The sequence below is a fragment of the Labeo rohita genome, chromosome 4 (genome assembly GCF_022985175.1).
Source record: "Labeo rohita strain BAU-BD-2019 chromosome 4, IGBB_LRoh.1.0, whole genome shotgun sequence".
Lineage (NCBI taxonomy): Eukaryota > Metazoa > Chordata > Actinopteri > Cypriniformes > Cyprinidae > Labeo > Labeo rohita.
This window is the reverse complement of record NC_066872.1, coordinates 4,230,270-4,248,302: the sequence shown is the minus strand read 5'-3', so window position 1 is coordinate 4,248,302 and position 18,033 is coordinate 4,230,270. Positions and strand designations below refer to the sequence as shown.

The 18,033-nt window shown below is 37.1% G+C and overlaps 1 protein-coding gene across 2 annotated transcripts in view; it reads right to left on the bottom strand.

Moving 5' to 3' along the window:
* Nucleotides 1–18,033, bottom strand: part of LOC127164364 (NACHT, LRR and PYD domains-containing protein 12) — a 623,074-nt gene that overhangs the window by 40,175 nt on the left and 564,866 nt on the right. Inside the window, exons 2-3 of one of the 2 annotated variants that reach the window (XM_051108272.1) lie at nt 6,947–7,120; nt 6,641–6,814 (exon numbers count right to left, since the gene is read on the bottom strand). The exons of the other annotated variant lie outside the window; for it this stretch is intronic. Of the exons in view, the coding sequence (XP_050964229.1) occupies nt 6,641–6,814; nt 6,947–7,120 (348 nt within the window). The remainder of the gene's footprint in view (nt 1–6,640; nt 6,815–6,946; nt 7,121–18,033) is intronic. 2 annotated transcript variants of the gene reach the window in all.

The window sequence follows — 18,033 nt, the reverse complement described above, 5'->3', positions numbered from 1 at the left end:
ACATTTCATGAAGTAATAAATGTTAAAATAAAACATTTCAAAATCTTCACTGTATACATTAAAGATAATTCTTATTACAGTTAATAAGTGATTCAGTTAAGAACAGTGAGTGATTTTCTCTTTTTCTTTTGTTGTTTGATTATTGTTTGACGTAATCAGCTGCTACAGGTTTACGCTGTTGCTTTAAGATCTGACGCACATTTCAAATATTTTGGCGCATCAGTATATCTCCCAGCTGTTCAGGTTTACTTAAGACAAAACTGACTTCATTTACATGAATAGTCTCCAATACGAGCATGTGTGTAGCAATAACAGGACCTATTAGAAGCGAAAGAGAACTCGGCATTCGCACACTGACTGAGAGGCGCGTTCTGTGCGCGCGCACTAGTGATGCGCGGATGGCGGTTATATCCGCGGGTCGGGTAATAAAAAAAATGCATTCTTATTATTTGCGGTGGGTCGCAGGTGGATGAGATGAATCAATAATGAGGCAAATATTAACTACATTTTCTAAAATATGAACATGTTCTAAATACTTTTTTCAGGCAAACGATTTCATTTTTGTGTGTGTGTCTGTGTGTTCACCTGTTCGAGAAGTTGTGACAGAAAAAAAGACATTCCAGATCAAGTTTAAAGGGAGTTACGGCTGTGTTAATGCTATTGAGTAGGGTATTATTTAGTGGTGTAGTGCAGTACCTGCGGATACCCATTTTTTAATCCGTCGGCTTCGCGTATACCCACTTCTAAATTCCCTCTGATGCGCATCATTCAGTGTCCTGCATTAGCCAAAATCATGACAGGCCACCATTTTTTTAATTCAATCGTATGTGAATAAATGCAAATATTCACTCAAAACACATAGTAAAGACGGTAGGGAATGTGGCGCCGGCTTCCTTTGAAATATGTTTGATGATTGCGCCTGACATGCGCCCGGGCCCGCTCCCGCTCCGTCCGCGTCAGCACCAGATTTGCCGAGTAGTAAAATTATCTGATTTCATCAGAGGTTGCGGAGAGTCACGTCCAGATGTCAGTTAACGTTATTCTTTTTAGCATGGCTTTGGCTTAAAAGCACGAACGATTAAGCTTATATAAGTGTGCAGCGATGAGCAGATCAGCTGAATCTGCTCCATTCATCATATCATCATGCAAAACTAAGAATTAGAATAAGCGTAAATGACGATCGGGTGCGGGTCGGGTGCGGTTATCCAAATCAGAGAAAAATAGAGGTGCGGGTGGGTGGCGGGCGGATCATTTATTTGAAGCTGCGGATTCGGGTGACATTTGAGCTCATCCGCGCATCTCTAGTGCGCACATAAACCCGTCGGCTTTCAAGTAGCTACTGGACAAGACTTTCGTGATAATGCATCGAGTCAGTGACATTCCCCTCAACTGTCTCTGGACTCGGACGGACTCGGGATATTTTCCGAGTCTGAAAGGCTTGAGTCCGAGTCAAGTCCGAGTAAAAATGCATCCGAGTCTGTGACAAGTCCGAGTCGCCTAAAAATTGTACTCGAGACCGGACTCGAGTCCGAGTACGAGTCTGAGTACCCCAACTCTACAGATGAGGGTCCAAAGACAACACACTCTGTCTTATTAGTATTAAGGTGAAGAAAATTGCTTGTCAACCAGGCTCTAACCTCACCTAAACACTGAACAAGTCCATCAAATGATTGAGAGCCATTTGGATCTACTGAATGTATGGGTGTCATCTGCAGAGTCCTACAAGGCTCAATTCTTGCACCACTCTTGTTCAGCCTGTATGTGCTCCCACTGAGTCAAATAATGATAAAGAACCAAATTGAATATCACAGCTTTGCTGATGACACCCAAATTTATCTAGCCTTATAGCCAAATGACTCCACTTGGAATTTGTGCCTTCACAATGAGGATTCAGTGCCTTGATCAAGGGTCTCAACTCAATCATGTTACTGAGAGTGGAGAGAGCACTGGTAATTCATTCCCCTCAACTACATTTCCTCCTGGACCTGAGACTCAAACCCACAACCTTTTGGATTACAAGTCTGACTCACTAACCATTAGGCCATGGCTGCCCCCAGATCATTAGACAGCTGCTGCTCATCCAGAACAAGCATATCACACCAGTTCTCAGGTCATTACACAGGCTTCCAGTTAAGTTTAGGATTGATTTTAAAGCACTTTTACTCGTCTATAAATCACTAAATGGCCTAGACCTAAGGCTTGCTGATTTGCTTATTGAATATAAGACTAACAGACCGCTCAGTTCATTAGGATTTAGTCAGTTAGAAATACCAAGGGTTCACTCCAAACAAGGGGAATCTGCTTGTAGCTATTATGCCACCCACAGTTGGAACCAGCTTCCAGAAGAGATCAGATGTGCTCAATCAGTAGCCATATTTAAATCTAGACTCAAAACACACGTGTTTAGCTGTGCATTTACTGAATGAGCACTGTGCCACGTCCAAACTGATTTAGTCATTTTAACTGTTTTCAAATCAGTTTTTAAAACATTTTATAATTTTTAAATTCCTTGTTTTTACTTGTGATTATTTTTTTATGATTATTTTAATTTTTTTAATCCTACCTATATTAGCTGGGCCAGCACATTCTGTGTTATTATAGAAACCAGATGTATAAAAAAGGGCCCCACTAGCAGGGTTATATGTCATGTTATTTTAGGGGCCACTAAGAAGCGTTAAGAAAAACCATCTGTTTCCCATGGAAGTGTTTACCTTAGGGAACACCCCCCCATGATTTAGGTTAACATGCTTACGTGGAGATCACTATTTAACGCTGCTCCCAACCAAGTAAAGATCAGTTCTCTATAGACAACTCGGCTTGATTGTCTCGGCAATAAAGTCTATCTTTTGGCATCAAAACCCAAGACTCAAGAGTAATCCTTTGAAATAGAAGAGGGGAAAACCACAACAATCACAAGTGCAGTATGGAGTACCTCAAGGTTCAGTACTAGGGCCATTACTTTTTACGCTTCACATGTTACCCTTGAGAGATATCATCAGGAAACATGGTGTTAGCTTTCACTGTTATGCTGATGATACTCACAATGCAAAAAATGCTTTTCTTGCTTAGATTTTTTGTCTTATTTCCAGCCAAAATATCTAAAAAAATCTCAAATCAAGAAGGATTTTTAAAGGATTTTTAAGTAAAAATTATTAATTATTTTCAGAAAAAAGAAGTCAAAATTAAGTGAGTTTTTGCTTAGAACAAGCAAAATAATCTACCAATGGGGTAAGCAAATTTATCTTATTTCAAGCAGAAAATTATTTTGCTTACCCCATTGGCAGATTATTTGCTTGTTTTAAGCAAAAACTCACTTAATTTTGACTTCTTTTTTCTCTGACAGTAATTTTTCAGACAACAATTTTTACTTGTCTAGAAAATCCTTCTTGATTTAAGAATTTTTAGGTATTTTGGCAGGAAACAAGACAAAAAATCTAAGTAAGAAAAGCATTTTTTGCAGTGCAGCTCTATATTTCTTTGCGGCCCGGCGAAACATACCAATTTGAAAACGAAGACGCAGACACACTCTGTCAGTTTAAATCTAGATTAAAAACCCACCTCTTTAACTCGGTTTACACATAACACATTTCTATAATTCAAATCCGTTAAAGGATTGTTAGGCTACATTAATGAGGTCAACTGGAACCGGGAACACTTCCCATAACACCCACTGCATCGTAAGAAGAATGGCATCTACGCTAATATTAGTCCGTTTCTTTCTTATTCCGAGGTCACCTTAACCACCAGATCCAGTCCATATCCAGATCAGATCCGGTGGATCAGCACCTAGAGACAACCTCTACAGCCCTGAATGTCAGCAGAGACCACGTCAATTAGATGAGCCCCAGAGATGGATCCTCAGTGAAGACCTCGTCACCTAGACGGCCATCGGCACAAGACCACGGGAACCAGATGAGTCCTCTGCGTTTGGCCAGAGGAGAACTGGCCCCCCGACTGAACCTCGTTTCTTCCAAGGTTTTTTTCTCCATTCTGTCACAGATGGAGTTTTGGTTCCTTGCAGCTGTTGCCTCTGGTTTGCTTAGTTGGGGACACTTAATCTTCAAATGATTTCATATACTATTTGAACCGAACTAAGCTAGATGATGACATCCTACTTAATACCGTACAGCTGCTTTGTCACAATTCTGTATTGTTAAAAGCGGTATATAAATAAAGGTGACTTGATTTGACTTGACTTGGTCTGCTCCTGTTTGCCAGATTTGGGCCACGGGTGCGGAGCAAAGCGACAGACACAGTGGGCGTGACGTCAGGCCTCGGAGAGACTTTTATTAAACAATAAACAGAAAGTGTCCAAAAAGGGGAAAAAAGTGTCCAAAATAAATGGGGGATCTGGTGTCCTCAACGTGAAGGGAATCCGTGAAGGAGGGGCAGTGTTCAGAAGGGAAGGGTCCAGGTAAGGGGCGGAGTCCGGCGGCCGCACTTCCTCCCCGCCGGGGTCCGCGGCAACGTGATGGGTAGCGGCTTCCTTTAGCGGCTTCATCCATTCCTTAGCGGCGGCACTTCCTCAGGCGGGTGAGAAGGCCCAGCATCCTGGCCTTCAGCCATTTCCATGCAGCTCGCATTCGGACCACGGGTCCGGCAGCTCGTCCATCACGTCGGCGGCGCTCATCCCTCGACGCACCCTTCCTGGACCCACGAGGACACCAGCGTGCATGCATGTGGAAGAGACCGGTCTCCTAAGGAGAGGCACGCTCAGCATTTTAACAGCGGCGGTGATGAGGCTTCATTCACGTCAGGTGTGCGTCATCACACGCCGCCAGACCTGGATGTTTCAGCGCCCCTCCTCCTCCCACACACCCACTCCCGTCGGGAGCCTGGTGAAGGGCGGCGATTACCGACGGGGTGAAGCTGATAGTTAGGGGGGAGGCAGCCGACTCGTCACACAAGATAAAGGAAGGGCTAATGTCAGCCATGAGTAAACCAAATTAAGCAGAAATGACCCAAGTCTGGGCCACATTTATTTTAAGTCTTGCCCAGATCCAGCCCAGATCCAACACCTTGACCCAGCCCACTACTGAGTAGAATGATGGCGTGTGGGTGGACCACTTCTGTTGGCCAGATTTGGGCCACAGGAAGGACACGTCAGCCATGAAAATAAGTAAAAAAAAAAATTACCAGAACTGGACCAATCTGGCCAACACTGATTTTAATTCTGGCCCAGATCCAACACCTTGTTCTCGCCCACATACCACGTGAAATAACAGCATTTGGGCAGTCCGGTCCTGTTTCCCAGATTTGGGCGTCAAATAAGCCTTAGCATTGTCGCATATAAGCCAACCAAATAAACTAAAACTGGCTCTAATGTGGGCCACAGTTGATTTTTATTCTAACCCTGCTCTTCCCCTCATGTGGCCCACATGCTGCATGGAATGGTGGCATTTTTACAGTGGTCCACAAGCAGGCCACTGCAGAGCCACATTTTATTTGGGCAACATTTGGCCACTTTAGGCTCACGTTAGGCTCACATTAGCCAGTGCTTACACTGCCATATCTTTGCCAAAACTGGCCAGATACAATTTAATATACCTGGGCCACATTTGCTGAAACATATGTTGACCACATTTGGTTTATACCCTGATTAGCCTCTGTTGATTATGTCACATTTTTGCCAAAGTTGGCCCACATTTGGTTGGCACTATTTGGGCAAAATTTACCATTTACCACATGCACCACTTTAGGGTCACATTCAGATTACACATTGCTGTGAACACGTGGACCACTTCAGGGTTAGATCCATTTTGTCTGCGCCATAAGAAGGCCAGCTGTGTCGTATTGTTGCCTTAAGTGGCACACATATAGATGCTATCTGGGAATGCTGGGCCGGCCCATGACATAGGTGGAATAGGCAAATGCTAGGGGCACCGCCGATCCATAGGGTTGCCAAAATGAGTAAAGTCGTTGTTGTTATTATTTTTTAACAATACTACTTCAATACTAATTTAAAATATTACAATAAAGCAACTGTCCAACAAAAATATAACTACTTTTTTGCACTTAATGTATGATCAGTCTTCCCCTGCACAGCCGCACTTCCACATACATCAGTCAACTGATTGTGACAGATGTTCACTTCAATAATAAATTATCAGGATGTCAAAAAGACAGAAGCCTTCTTGTGCCCAGGAAAGAAAAAAAGAAGAGAAGGAGGAAAACCGAGAGAAAGACGGAGGTAATATGATGTAATGAATGATGATCATATAAACTACATGAAACATTTGTGAATAAACTTCATGTTGGCCAAGTCTAAAAGTTTAAAATAGGGTAATAACAATGAAGTACCAGAAATGTGAGACTTTGTAACATAATTGTGTAGTTTTTCGTGTCACATGATAACACGTTTTAATAATATTTTTACACTAGTAGTAGTGTGAAGTATTTGGGGATTTATGGTATTTGGCTAATGGAATTGGCTAATTTAGTAATAATTGTATAAAACTGGGCTGTGAAGCAAGGGGAACCAGGTAAAATCTTGTCTAGGGAAACAAACCGGCAAGAGCTGGCCCTGTGAGAATGTTTTTAGCTCTTGTTCTGGCATTGCATTGAGAGCAGATTAAACATTTGTTCAATGGCCATTTATTGCGGCAGCATTTTGTTAATTATTTTATGGAAAACCAGTTACCTTAATATCTCCAGCTGACAGTTTGGACTCTTTAGTCCTTCAGAAAGAAGCATCACTCCAGAATCCTGCAGGTCATTGTTACTCATATCCAGTTTTTTCAGGACAGAGTTTGAGGATTTCAAAACTGATGACAAACTCCCACAAGACTGAGCAGTGAGATTACATATGGACAATCTGAACAAGAACAACACAGTAATTTAACACAGAATTAATCTTAACAGTGTGATTAAAATAATAATAATAATAATAATAATAATAATAATAATAATAATCAATCAAATCAATCAAGCAATTCAAAACTTAAACCTCAATATCTCCAGCTTAGAGTTTGGACTCTTCAGTCCATCAGAAAGAAGCTTCACTCCATGATCCTGCAGGTCATTGTTACTCAGATCCAGCTCTCTCAGGACAGAGTTTGATGACTGTAAAGCTGAAGATAAACTTTCACAGGACTGATCAGTGAGATGACACCCACACAGCCTGTGAAGAGAACAAAACAAAAAGCCATATGTGAATTTATTAGATAGGTTATAAATCTTATAATCAGGAGTCCATGTTTAAATACATTAACAAAGCATTTTTTCAAAGTATTTCAAAACTGTTATAGTTTATTAGTAGTTTATAAACTGTAGTTAATACATTAATAGACTATATACAAATAGTCTATTCATTGTCATTGATTGGCACTGCTATTAACGTGTTTAATTACCTCATATGAAATATAATGTTTTTTTTGACAACTTATTAACCGCAGATTATTCTCACTTTATATAAGGTTACAGAAAATCTGGAAATGTCATACATTAAATGCTTTAAATCAGCCTATATTGCACATAAATTGTAATAATATTCAATGTTCCTTAAAATGTTTACAAATACATTAAGCACAAATACATACATTGGGTTTCTATGTTTTATAAGGACCTTTTATAGAATACTGTATAAACTATACTGTATAATGTCCTGTCCCCAGTTTTAAGAAACTCTGAATATTAATGTAATTAATGACCAATAAAGGTTAGTTAATTCATGACATTTTTTATATACTATGACCTAATCTAAAGTAAATAATGATAATGAATGATGAACTCACTGTTTGTTTATAATCTGTTCATGTATTAACAACAGTTTATAAACTATTGATTAATTACAGTTTGCAAATAATTTGTAAATACTTTATTACTGTATACCTATTATAAAATGTTACCACTTTATACATTTAGCTGTAATTTTCATAAGTAACTTATGAAAATGTCACAACTTCAAAGGCTGAAAAATGTCTCAGGCTGAAAAATGTCTCATCTGTGCATTTGAGCTCAACACTGCAGTAAATCATTCATGAATCAAACTGATCCAGGTTAACTCACTGATTCAATGATCCAGTCACAGTGGTTGTCAAGTTATCAACACAATGAATTTGTCCTACATATACAAGGCAAGAATCAAGAGTAATATGATCCTCAGCTGAAGATTTTACTGATGAAGTAAAAATAAAGCTATTGTAATAAATCCATACAGAAAGGGAACATGTTTAAATTAACATAAAACAGTTCTTTGAAACAAACAGTTTAAAGAAGTCATCAAGACAATTTAGGTATTATTAAAGGTTTTCCAGGATGGTTGAGAACACTAATTGTTTTCTCATCAGGTTTTTTTGAGTTCTTGGAAAAAATGCCACTGATACAATCATACTACAATATAGATAGGGGAAATATCTGCTAGCTATAGCTAAACGTTTAAATGAAAATCAGTCAGTGAAATTACTCACAGTGCTTTTCTGCAGCATCTCACAGCTGGGATGAGTCTTTTGTAGTTTAAAGGCGACGTGAACCTCTTTGGATTGAACTCATCCAGCACCTTCTCTGACATGAACAGTACATATGTCAGCACTGTGCACATTGAAGATGAGAGTTTTCTTCCTGGATGTTCATCTGAACTGAGGTAACTCTGGATTTTCTCATATAATGAATGATCTTTGAGCTCAAGTAAGCAGTAAAACAGGTTGACTAAAGCTTCATCTGAGATACCATACTTATTTTGTTCTTGTTTAATGTATTCAGTTGTTTTTGTGATGCTCTCTGTGGTGTCTTCAGTGTGTGTGATCAGGCCTTTGAGCAGGTTTTGACTGGATTTCAGTGAAATGCCCATCAGAAACCGCAGGAACAGGTCCAGATGTCCCGTCTTACTCTCCATGGCTTTATCAACAGCCTTCTGCAGTAGCTCCTGCAATGTGATATTTTCTTCTGGCTTGTCAAAGAAAAACTGAAGCTCCTGCATGTTCTTGTTCAGGTAGCAGATGAACACATGCACTGCAGCGAGAAACTCTTGAACACTCAGATGCACAAAGCAGTAGACTTTTGTCTCATGAACTCCATCTTCCATCTTAAAGATCTCAGCGATCATTCCTGTGAACTCAGTGTCTTTACTCACATCAATATCACATGCTTTCAGATCGTCCTCATAGAACACAATGTTTTCCTGCTTCAGCTGTTCAAATGCTAGTTTGGCTAGTTTCAAAATCATTTCTTTATTTAAACGTAAAAGCTTTGTGCGTTGTCTTTCTGCTTTTTCATCATATTTCTGGCTCTTCATGTTCATCTGTATCAGCAGGAAGTGAATGTACATTTCGGTCAGTGTTGTGCTGATGTTCTCTTCACTGTTCTTGATGAGAATATTTTGAAGTACTGTGGCCGTGATCCAGCAGAACACAGGAATGTGGCACATGATGTAGAGACTACGAGATGTCTTAATGTGTGAGATGATTTTGGAGGCCAGATTCTCATCTTTGATTCTCTTTCTGAAGTACTGCTCCTTCTGTTGGTCAGTGAATCCTCGCACCTCTGTAAATAAACCTACGTACTCAGGAGGGATCTGATTGGCTGCTGCTGGTCGTGATGTCACCCACACAAGAGCTGATGGAAGCAGCTTGCCTTTCACCAGACTTGTAAACAGCACATCTACAGACGATCTTTTCTCAACCATCTTCAATGCTTCGCTTTCAAATTTCAAAGGCAGTCGACTCTCATCAAGTCCATCAAATATAAATGCAAGTTTATATTCTGTATATAACTTTGATTTCTCCAGGTCCTTTAATTCATCATAAAATTCCAGTAGGAACTCATGAAGATTGACCTTTCTATCCTTAATCCTGTTAATCTCTCTGAATGGGAGCAGGAACACACAGTGTATATCCTGATTGGCTTTTCCTTCAGCCCAGTCCAGGATGAATTTGTGCACAGAGACAGTTTTTCCAATGCCAGCGATGCCTTTAGTCAGCACAATCTTTTCCTCATTATTTTCCCTTAATAATGTAAATAATTTATTGCAATTGATTGGTTTGTCCTGTGTTTGTTTCTTCCTGAAAGCATCATCAATCTTCAGAATCTCACGTTCCTGATAGACATCTTTCATATCTCCCTCTGTGATGAACAGTTCTGTGTAAACAGCCTTGAGATCAACTTCATTTACTTTCTTGCACTCAAAAATACGTTCTGCTTTTTTCTTCATGTTCATTTTGTGAGTTTCCAAAAACTTCTGCAGCATCCGATCCTCTGTTAAATAGACTGAAACAAAATTGAATAAAAACATGGTGAAAAAAAAACTGATTTAACTTTCTCAACATAATTAAGTTACTGTTGAATATAATACAAAAATTAAGGCATTTCATTCTGGAATTTTTTTCCCATTAATTTGAATTTATATATACAGTCATGGTCTTGGTAAATATAAACAAACTTTATTTTATTGTTTATTTAAAAAACAAAACAAAAAAAAAAAACAAAAAAAAAAAACTTAACCTTTAAAACATCAACCTCTAAAACTATTGAAAATGGGAGTAAATCCTATTATAAAATAAATGGTTTTCTCAAAGCCACATGGCCACAATTATTGACACCAATTGATATTCAGATATTCATTAATATTTCCATATTTGCTATGTATCCCAATGCTAAACTATTATGTATTATGTAAACTATTAGGACCCTCTTGGAATTGCTCTGTTTATTTTTTTTTTTTTAATTTTCTTCTTCTTCTCCAAAATGAATCACATTTTTTGAGGACCTAAACAGGCCCGAAAAGTCATGAAACTTTGCACACGCATCAGAACAGGTGAAAATGTATTATATAGGTTTCAGAAGTGGGCATGTCAAAATGACTTGATAGCGCCAAAAATTCACGCTCAATTGTTGGATCACCTTAAAATTTATTTCATGCATGACAAAAATGTACTTTGGTCACATTAACACACCAATACCCACAGCAAATTTTGTCATTTTTGTAATTTCTAAGGCATCGCATTGTTACCTGTACTTATGGCAACATCTGCAATCACAGCAATATAAAAGAGTCCTGTCTGTGAGACAGTCTAACAGAAGAATGGCATTATCAAGACCTCATTTGTTCTGACACAGAGCTGTCCTGGCGACTTGTCACATTTTATTACCATTTTCTAAACTATAGCTGAATAAACTGTGATAATATGAACTCATGTTAAAGGTGTGAAGAAATCAATGTAGGTAAAAATATTATTCTGGACCAGATCCGAATCTAAAGCCTCTAAAAGCCTCTTGGTCAAAAATGAGATAATGATAATGCTCTCCTACAGAGTTATGTTCATCAAGTACTTCCCAGAACCAATATTCCATTACAATGACAGCCTCACCAGCTGGGACCATCATAAAAAGGAAGTAATATCTATGCCCCAAACTCACATGTTTGGGACCAGAGGTTCCTGCATGAAGACACCTAAAGACCAATATTCCATTACAATCATAACCACCTGTTGGCAGCAGGATATGTAATGTCTTTTGTTAACCACAAGCAGCCATGTTCAATCTGCACCAAACTTCATATGTTTGATAAAAGTGCTGGCCTGAACACATCTACATGTCAGTATTCAGTTACAGGCATAGCGCCACCAGCTGGCAGCTGGAAGTTTGGCACATCTAAATGACATTGACATATTCCTCCAATATTTACTATATGACAAGCATATGGCCCAGTGTTTGCTGTTTTCCTATGACCACCGGTTGGCAAATCCAAATATTCCATGCGAGGGCCCTTTCATCGCTGCATGCAGCTTTAATAGATTTTGTACTTCAGTCGCGTTACAACAGTGACACAATGAAGCGGGCGCTGATGTTTGGTACACTGTGTTTTATTGCGCTTTCATGTCAGCAATGCTGGAACCAATGTTCAGTGTGCGATTACTTCAACTGTTTCTTTTTACCAGCAAAATCAACTGAAAACACTGTCATTTACGGTCTTATTAATAATGCATCACTTTAAAAGGTCTTTTGTAAAATAAAAAAAAAAAATAGGATGTCACTTTCTGCCATCTGAGTTTCCTTGCTTTCACAAAAATGAACTGAAACTCAGCATATATAGGCTACATTACATGTCGCACTGTTTTTTTCCTTGTTTATCTGTTAACTAAATCAAGTATATTTCAAGTATTTATTCCTTGTATGTATATAGGCTATGAACTGCATATATATATATATATATATATATATCATTAGAATTTGATAAAATATTTAGTATTCTACATCTAGGTGGAAAAAAATTGGTAATTAGCACTACTGTCTGTTCAAAATAAATGAAAAGAAACATAGCATAGTAGATTTGTTGTTTTTTTCCTGTTGTACCAAAACTGTATCGAACCGTGACTCCCGAACCGTGACATCTGTGTATCGTTACAACCCTAGGGATGCAACAATACAGTTAGTCCACGGTTCAATACCTACCTCGGTTTTTAACCACGGTTTTCGGTTCAGTTTGGTTCTGATATCTTGCCACTTCAGTGTGGGTTTTTTTGGAACAAATTAACAAAATACCCCCGTAAACCTCTGTACACTAGAAAAAGCGTGGTTTAGTATATGTCTGCTTAATTTTTCTTTTTAGAGAGGTATTATTTTTTTGATTTTTATGCAAAATAGAATGGGTTTCTTTCATACTGGATGCCAGAGGGCGCCTTCATGCAAAAATAAAATAAAAATATGCATCCAAAAAATGAGAAGGGTATTCCTGCACAATCCGAGGCTGCAGTTTCAGGACCGCATTTCTAGGACCCTATAGTTCTTGGGGGTTTTTTTTGTATTATTTTATTTATTTGTTCTATTTATGTATGTGTTAACTTCTTATACTATTTCATAGCACTTGCTATTAAGTTCTGTATGTTATTATATTTTAAAGAAATATGTAGTTGTTTATTTGTATACACTTAATTATTGTCCTAACCAACTCCAAACTCTTTACATACCCTGAACATTGGAAACCCGATTGAAATATTTGAGTGAAATATTTAACCTAATTTATTTTAATATATTTTATATATATTCTGTTTTTAAATTCAGTTTTCTGGTAAAGAAAGACTTGTATCTTTGCGAGACTTCAGTTCATTTGCCGCAGCACAGCGATCCCATACACGTCTGATGTGTGACACCCATAAAGTGCAGTAAACAATAAAACAATTGCGCTACGAATTAGTGTTTATTAGTACATTAATAAATTGATAATTTGAATACAAATGCTAGTTTATAACATTCAGCAGAACAGTGAAGTGTTTTGCACAGCTATATAGGCTAAAGTATATAGGCTAAGAAATGCGGTCCTAGAACTGCAGTCCTGAAACTGCAGCCTCCGGTTGTTCAGGAACATACTATTGAAAAAAGTAGCACTGATTACGTTCCGTTCCAGCTTCTCTAATATGGATAAAAGCATCGCTATTGCTGTAACTGATTAAAAACAAGATATAACGTTAAACATTTTGAATGACAAAATGTAAGGACAATAAACACTCGTGTGCAATAATATATGGTTTATCTGTGTTCTTAAAGCCATCTCGGGTATTTTCATAAGCCATTGCTAATCGACACACTTTGAATATGAGTATAGAATTTACTGTCTGCCTCATTCTGTGATAAGAAACCACATGAGATCACACAAGGAAGATATTTCAAACACTCGACTGATGTTGTGAATTAAAAATAAGTTAAAATGATTTTTATAACTTTTGTTTTTATAACTTTTGTTGGACAACAAACATAACTTTTGTTGGATAACTTGTTGAAAGGCTTATCATTGCATGCCATTAGAATGGAAGATGCATGTGTTGCTTTTTCAAATATAAGCGGGGAAGCGTTTCATCATTTCAGCACGTGAAATCGTGGTCACACATACAGCAAATTCTGAGAGAAATAAAAATTGGAACTATTTTCAAATAAATGAAAAAAAACTGCAATTCAGTAGATTTGTTGTTTTTTTCCATGTTGTATGAAATTGTTTCGAACTGTGACTCCTATACCGAGACATCTGTGACATCCCTAATATATACACATATATATTTAAACCTTTGCAGCATGTAAACAATGTAATAATCTTGAATAATCTAATGGTAATGTGAGTTATAAAGTAAACTTTGTGCAGGATCTAAAATTAAACCAACATATGCTTTTACTGTTATAGCATTTACTTTTGCACCTGTTTCAGTATTTAGATCAACTCTGACTTCAGTCTGAGCACAGCTGATTATCTTGACTGGAAGAGAGATGAAAAGATTTAGCAACAGACATTACAATATTTTTTTTTTTTTATTACCTTTGGTGTGTTTGTTCTCTAACTGTTCAGCAAGATGGTTCTGGTTCATCTTTTTCAGGATATCCAGTGTGATCTTCACAGCTCTTTCTGGTCCAAAACGATCCAGCATCTGATCTACTGTGTCAGTTGCATCTGCTTTCTCCAGTACAGAAACTGGAATAGGTCCATCTTCTCTTAAGTAGCTCTTAAATCTCTTCAATTCTTTTTCTTCCAGATCATCCAGTGTGTCATAAAGCAGTTGTTTAACAGACGCCATCGTTCTTCACTGACTGCTGTTGAACATGAGGAAAATGTTTTACAATAGGTCCACTCTTACTGGACACTCACTAAATAAGACCTGAAACTGTATTTTTTAATGCTGAAGTTTCAAAAAAAGGTTAACCACCAACCTCAGGAGATCATTTTCAAATTGAAGTATTTATAACACTATTTCCTCTAGATCAGATGAAATTTCACCATTTGGATGATCATTAATTTCCTTCTGTTAAATCCATATGACAGAGATTTTACTAATTTGACCAAAAACCTCTATGATTAAGAAGAAGACGATTTATTTATATATTACAGTGCCTTTCTATAGCTTAAGATCACTTTACATAGTACATTTCAACTTAGTGGGGAAAAACATGAATGCAATAAGTGACCCTGGCTGTGAAAACCCAGCTGAAGTCATCTTTTTGTGATTTACTGTTTTCTACATGAAATCATCCTTCATAAGGTGAAGAACATTATGTCAAAATGTAATCTTGATATCTTTAATATTGACTGAGTAAAGGCAATGTCAATGGATGAAATCAAACTTTGATGTTTGTTATATCATAATTAGATTTTGAGACTTTAGCCAGGATTTCACAGAGAGTGTCACATATGCATCTGGAAGACTGTATTTTTAAAGTTTCTTCTTAGTTTAGCAAAGTAAAACGAGTCTCCTCTTGGCTTATATCAATATTTTATCAAATTATATCAAAAAATCCTCTGACATTTTTCTTTACAAATCCTCGTTTTGTACTCGATTTGTGACTGGTGTTTTGTTTTGTTCTCTCATCTGCACTTCTGCACTATTTTGAGCCTGCATATGACAGTTAGCAGAAGCTAGAGATTACTGTTTATAAAGTTTTAAATATGGATATTTTTGTTTACGAAAATGCATTTATTTGCTTCAGGAGGCCTATATTTACCCCTCTGAACCATGTTGAACCCTTTTTATGATGGATGGATTCACTTTATTGAATTTCTTTTGGACTACTGAAAATTAAACACCCATTTACTGCCATTATAAAGCTTCCAAGAGCCAGGACATTTTTTTTTTTTTTAAACTCTCATTGGATTTGTCTAAAAGTCATCTACACCTAGGATGCCATTAGGACGAGTAAATCATGGGCTAATTTTCATTTTTGGGTAAACTATTCCTTTAAAAACATATTTGACACATTTTCAGTCTGGTTTTACAGAACTGAAATCTGCTTTGTAAAGGCCAGGAAACACCACATCCTGTCGACTCATGTTAGTAGCAGTTTGCACAATTCAACATGTTCGGGGTCGTCGGTGAGAGTGATTTGGCTCTGATTGGATGCTCAGTTTAGAGAGAAAGTCAGTGTCCGAGAATTAAAGTGAAAGTGATGAAAACAAGCAACACTGCCAGAAAACTGCACTAATATTAAGTTATCTTACCTGAGCATCCAAATTAACAATTATTGTCATAACATGAGCTGCAGAAAATAAAGTTAACAATATAACTAATATTCAAGCGCTGCTTTGTTTACATGTTGTGTTTCTGCATATATCTCATATATCCTTGTTTTGGTTTTTCCTTTTCAAAGACTGATATAGACTATTGATACCTGGACACTTGAGAGCGCATACACATAACAGGAAATAAGATCTCATGAGTGTCACACCCCTGTGGACTGTTTTCTTTGGTTTTCCCCATGTATGCCCTTATTTGGTCTTTCCTGTTCCGTCTGTATTACGTCACTGTTAGATCGTTCACACCTGTCCTCCTCTGATTGGTCTGTGTATTTAAGTTTGGTTGAGTTCCCCGTTTGGTTGTCGGTTCTTGTATTATCTCTCTATGTCCTTCAACGTGTTTGTAGTTGTGCTGCGAGTGGATTCGCTGCTGTTCTTGCTCGTTCCTGTTCATATTGTGGATTATTTAAATAAAGTACATGTTCTTTATCTCCTCCTCACTACTCCTCATTCCCCGCACACGATGCTGTGACAAATTCATACAGGCATGAATTTTTCTTAAATATCTTAGTTTATCTCAGGAAACAAAGTTCACAAGATAGATGTACTTTTATCCACCGTATTTTTCAGTGCAGAAGTAAACTGTGTTAGACAGTGTTCAGATAAATAAAATTGCCCTAGTAAAATGTAATAGATTTAATATGCTAAGTATAGTTCAGGTTTATTCATATATTTACTAACAGATCGCTCGAGACTTACTGATATAAAACATATTATTAATTATTAAGCTTAAAATATTTTTTAATGTCACTGTTGATGATGATCTTTAATTATTTTGCATTTAAAGACTGATATTATTTAAAGTGTACCTAAAGTATACTTGCAGTAGTTCCACTTTAGCATAATCAAACGTAAGTAGCCTATATCTTTGGTTGGACTTCAGCACTACTTCAATTAAAGTGCACCAAGTAAAAAACAAAAATTAGTTATTAATTAATCAGTAAATATACAAGTTAATATACTAAACGTTTAACTGAAGGTTATTTTTATTTTGTACATAAGATGTAAATACTGTATATTTGTAGTATACTTAGCATGAAACAAATGTATTTTAAATACATTGTAGTATATTTATTTTTCAAGGTATCTCCAATATTTAAACAGTTGTTAATAAGAACATCTTTTGTGTAGAATATGTACAGTAATGTAACAACCTTGAAGGTCTATACCATCTGACAGCAAGACACATGATTATGATTACAGTTGAGTGCATATTGTTGGATATCAGAGCGAATCAGACAATTTAAGATTAGATGAGAACAGTGTAGAAACAAAGAGCTCAATTCCAGTCCAAGGTCCAGTATGGTGACAACACTGGACTCAAGATAACCATAAGCTCTGCTTTGTGTTCCTGTGTTTGAGATCATTTCTAGCAGTCAAATGATCCATGAATATTTTATTACTGCTTTTGACATTTCTATTTATTTGTAGGGGAAGAGAAATGATCTGCTGTAATAATTAACTGGTGACTCTGAAACCACTGCAGAAATAAGTTTGTCTTCAGAAACAGTTAAACCAGGACCTTTTCAGGAAAACAACTGAGACAGTTTGACTCTGTGCTGAAACTCTGTTTACAGCTGCTTTATGTTTCAGATGTTCACTTTATGTCTTTATGTCTGTCTTTCAGCACATTCAGTTTTGAGCATTTTAAATCATTATTATGATACAAAGCAATTATACTTTTCCAATCTCAAAGATCAACATTCAAAAGTGAACAAACTATATTTGTAAACACTTTATTTTTTACAAAGTAATTTTCTTAAATTTCTCAGTTTTTTGTATTTCTGTAACTCCATTATGTTTAACAATAACAGTAAAATCAAGTAAAACCATGTTAATGAAGTAGAAACGCTGCTCTTGATTTTTACTGAATGAGTCTGAGTTCATCATAAAGACACAGTATTAGATCAAAACTGTCTGCAGATGCCACAAAGCTGTTGAGTGATAGTTTCTCTCTCAAAGAGTAAAGAGCACATGATAAGAAAGACTGTTTGAGAATCACAGACACACTAATAAACACAGTAAAAACAATATCAGAATATGCAGCT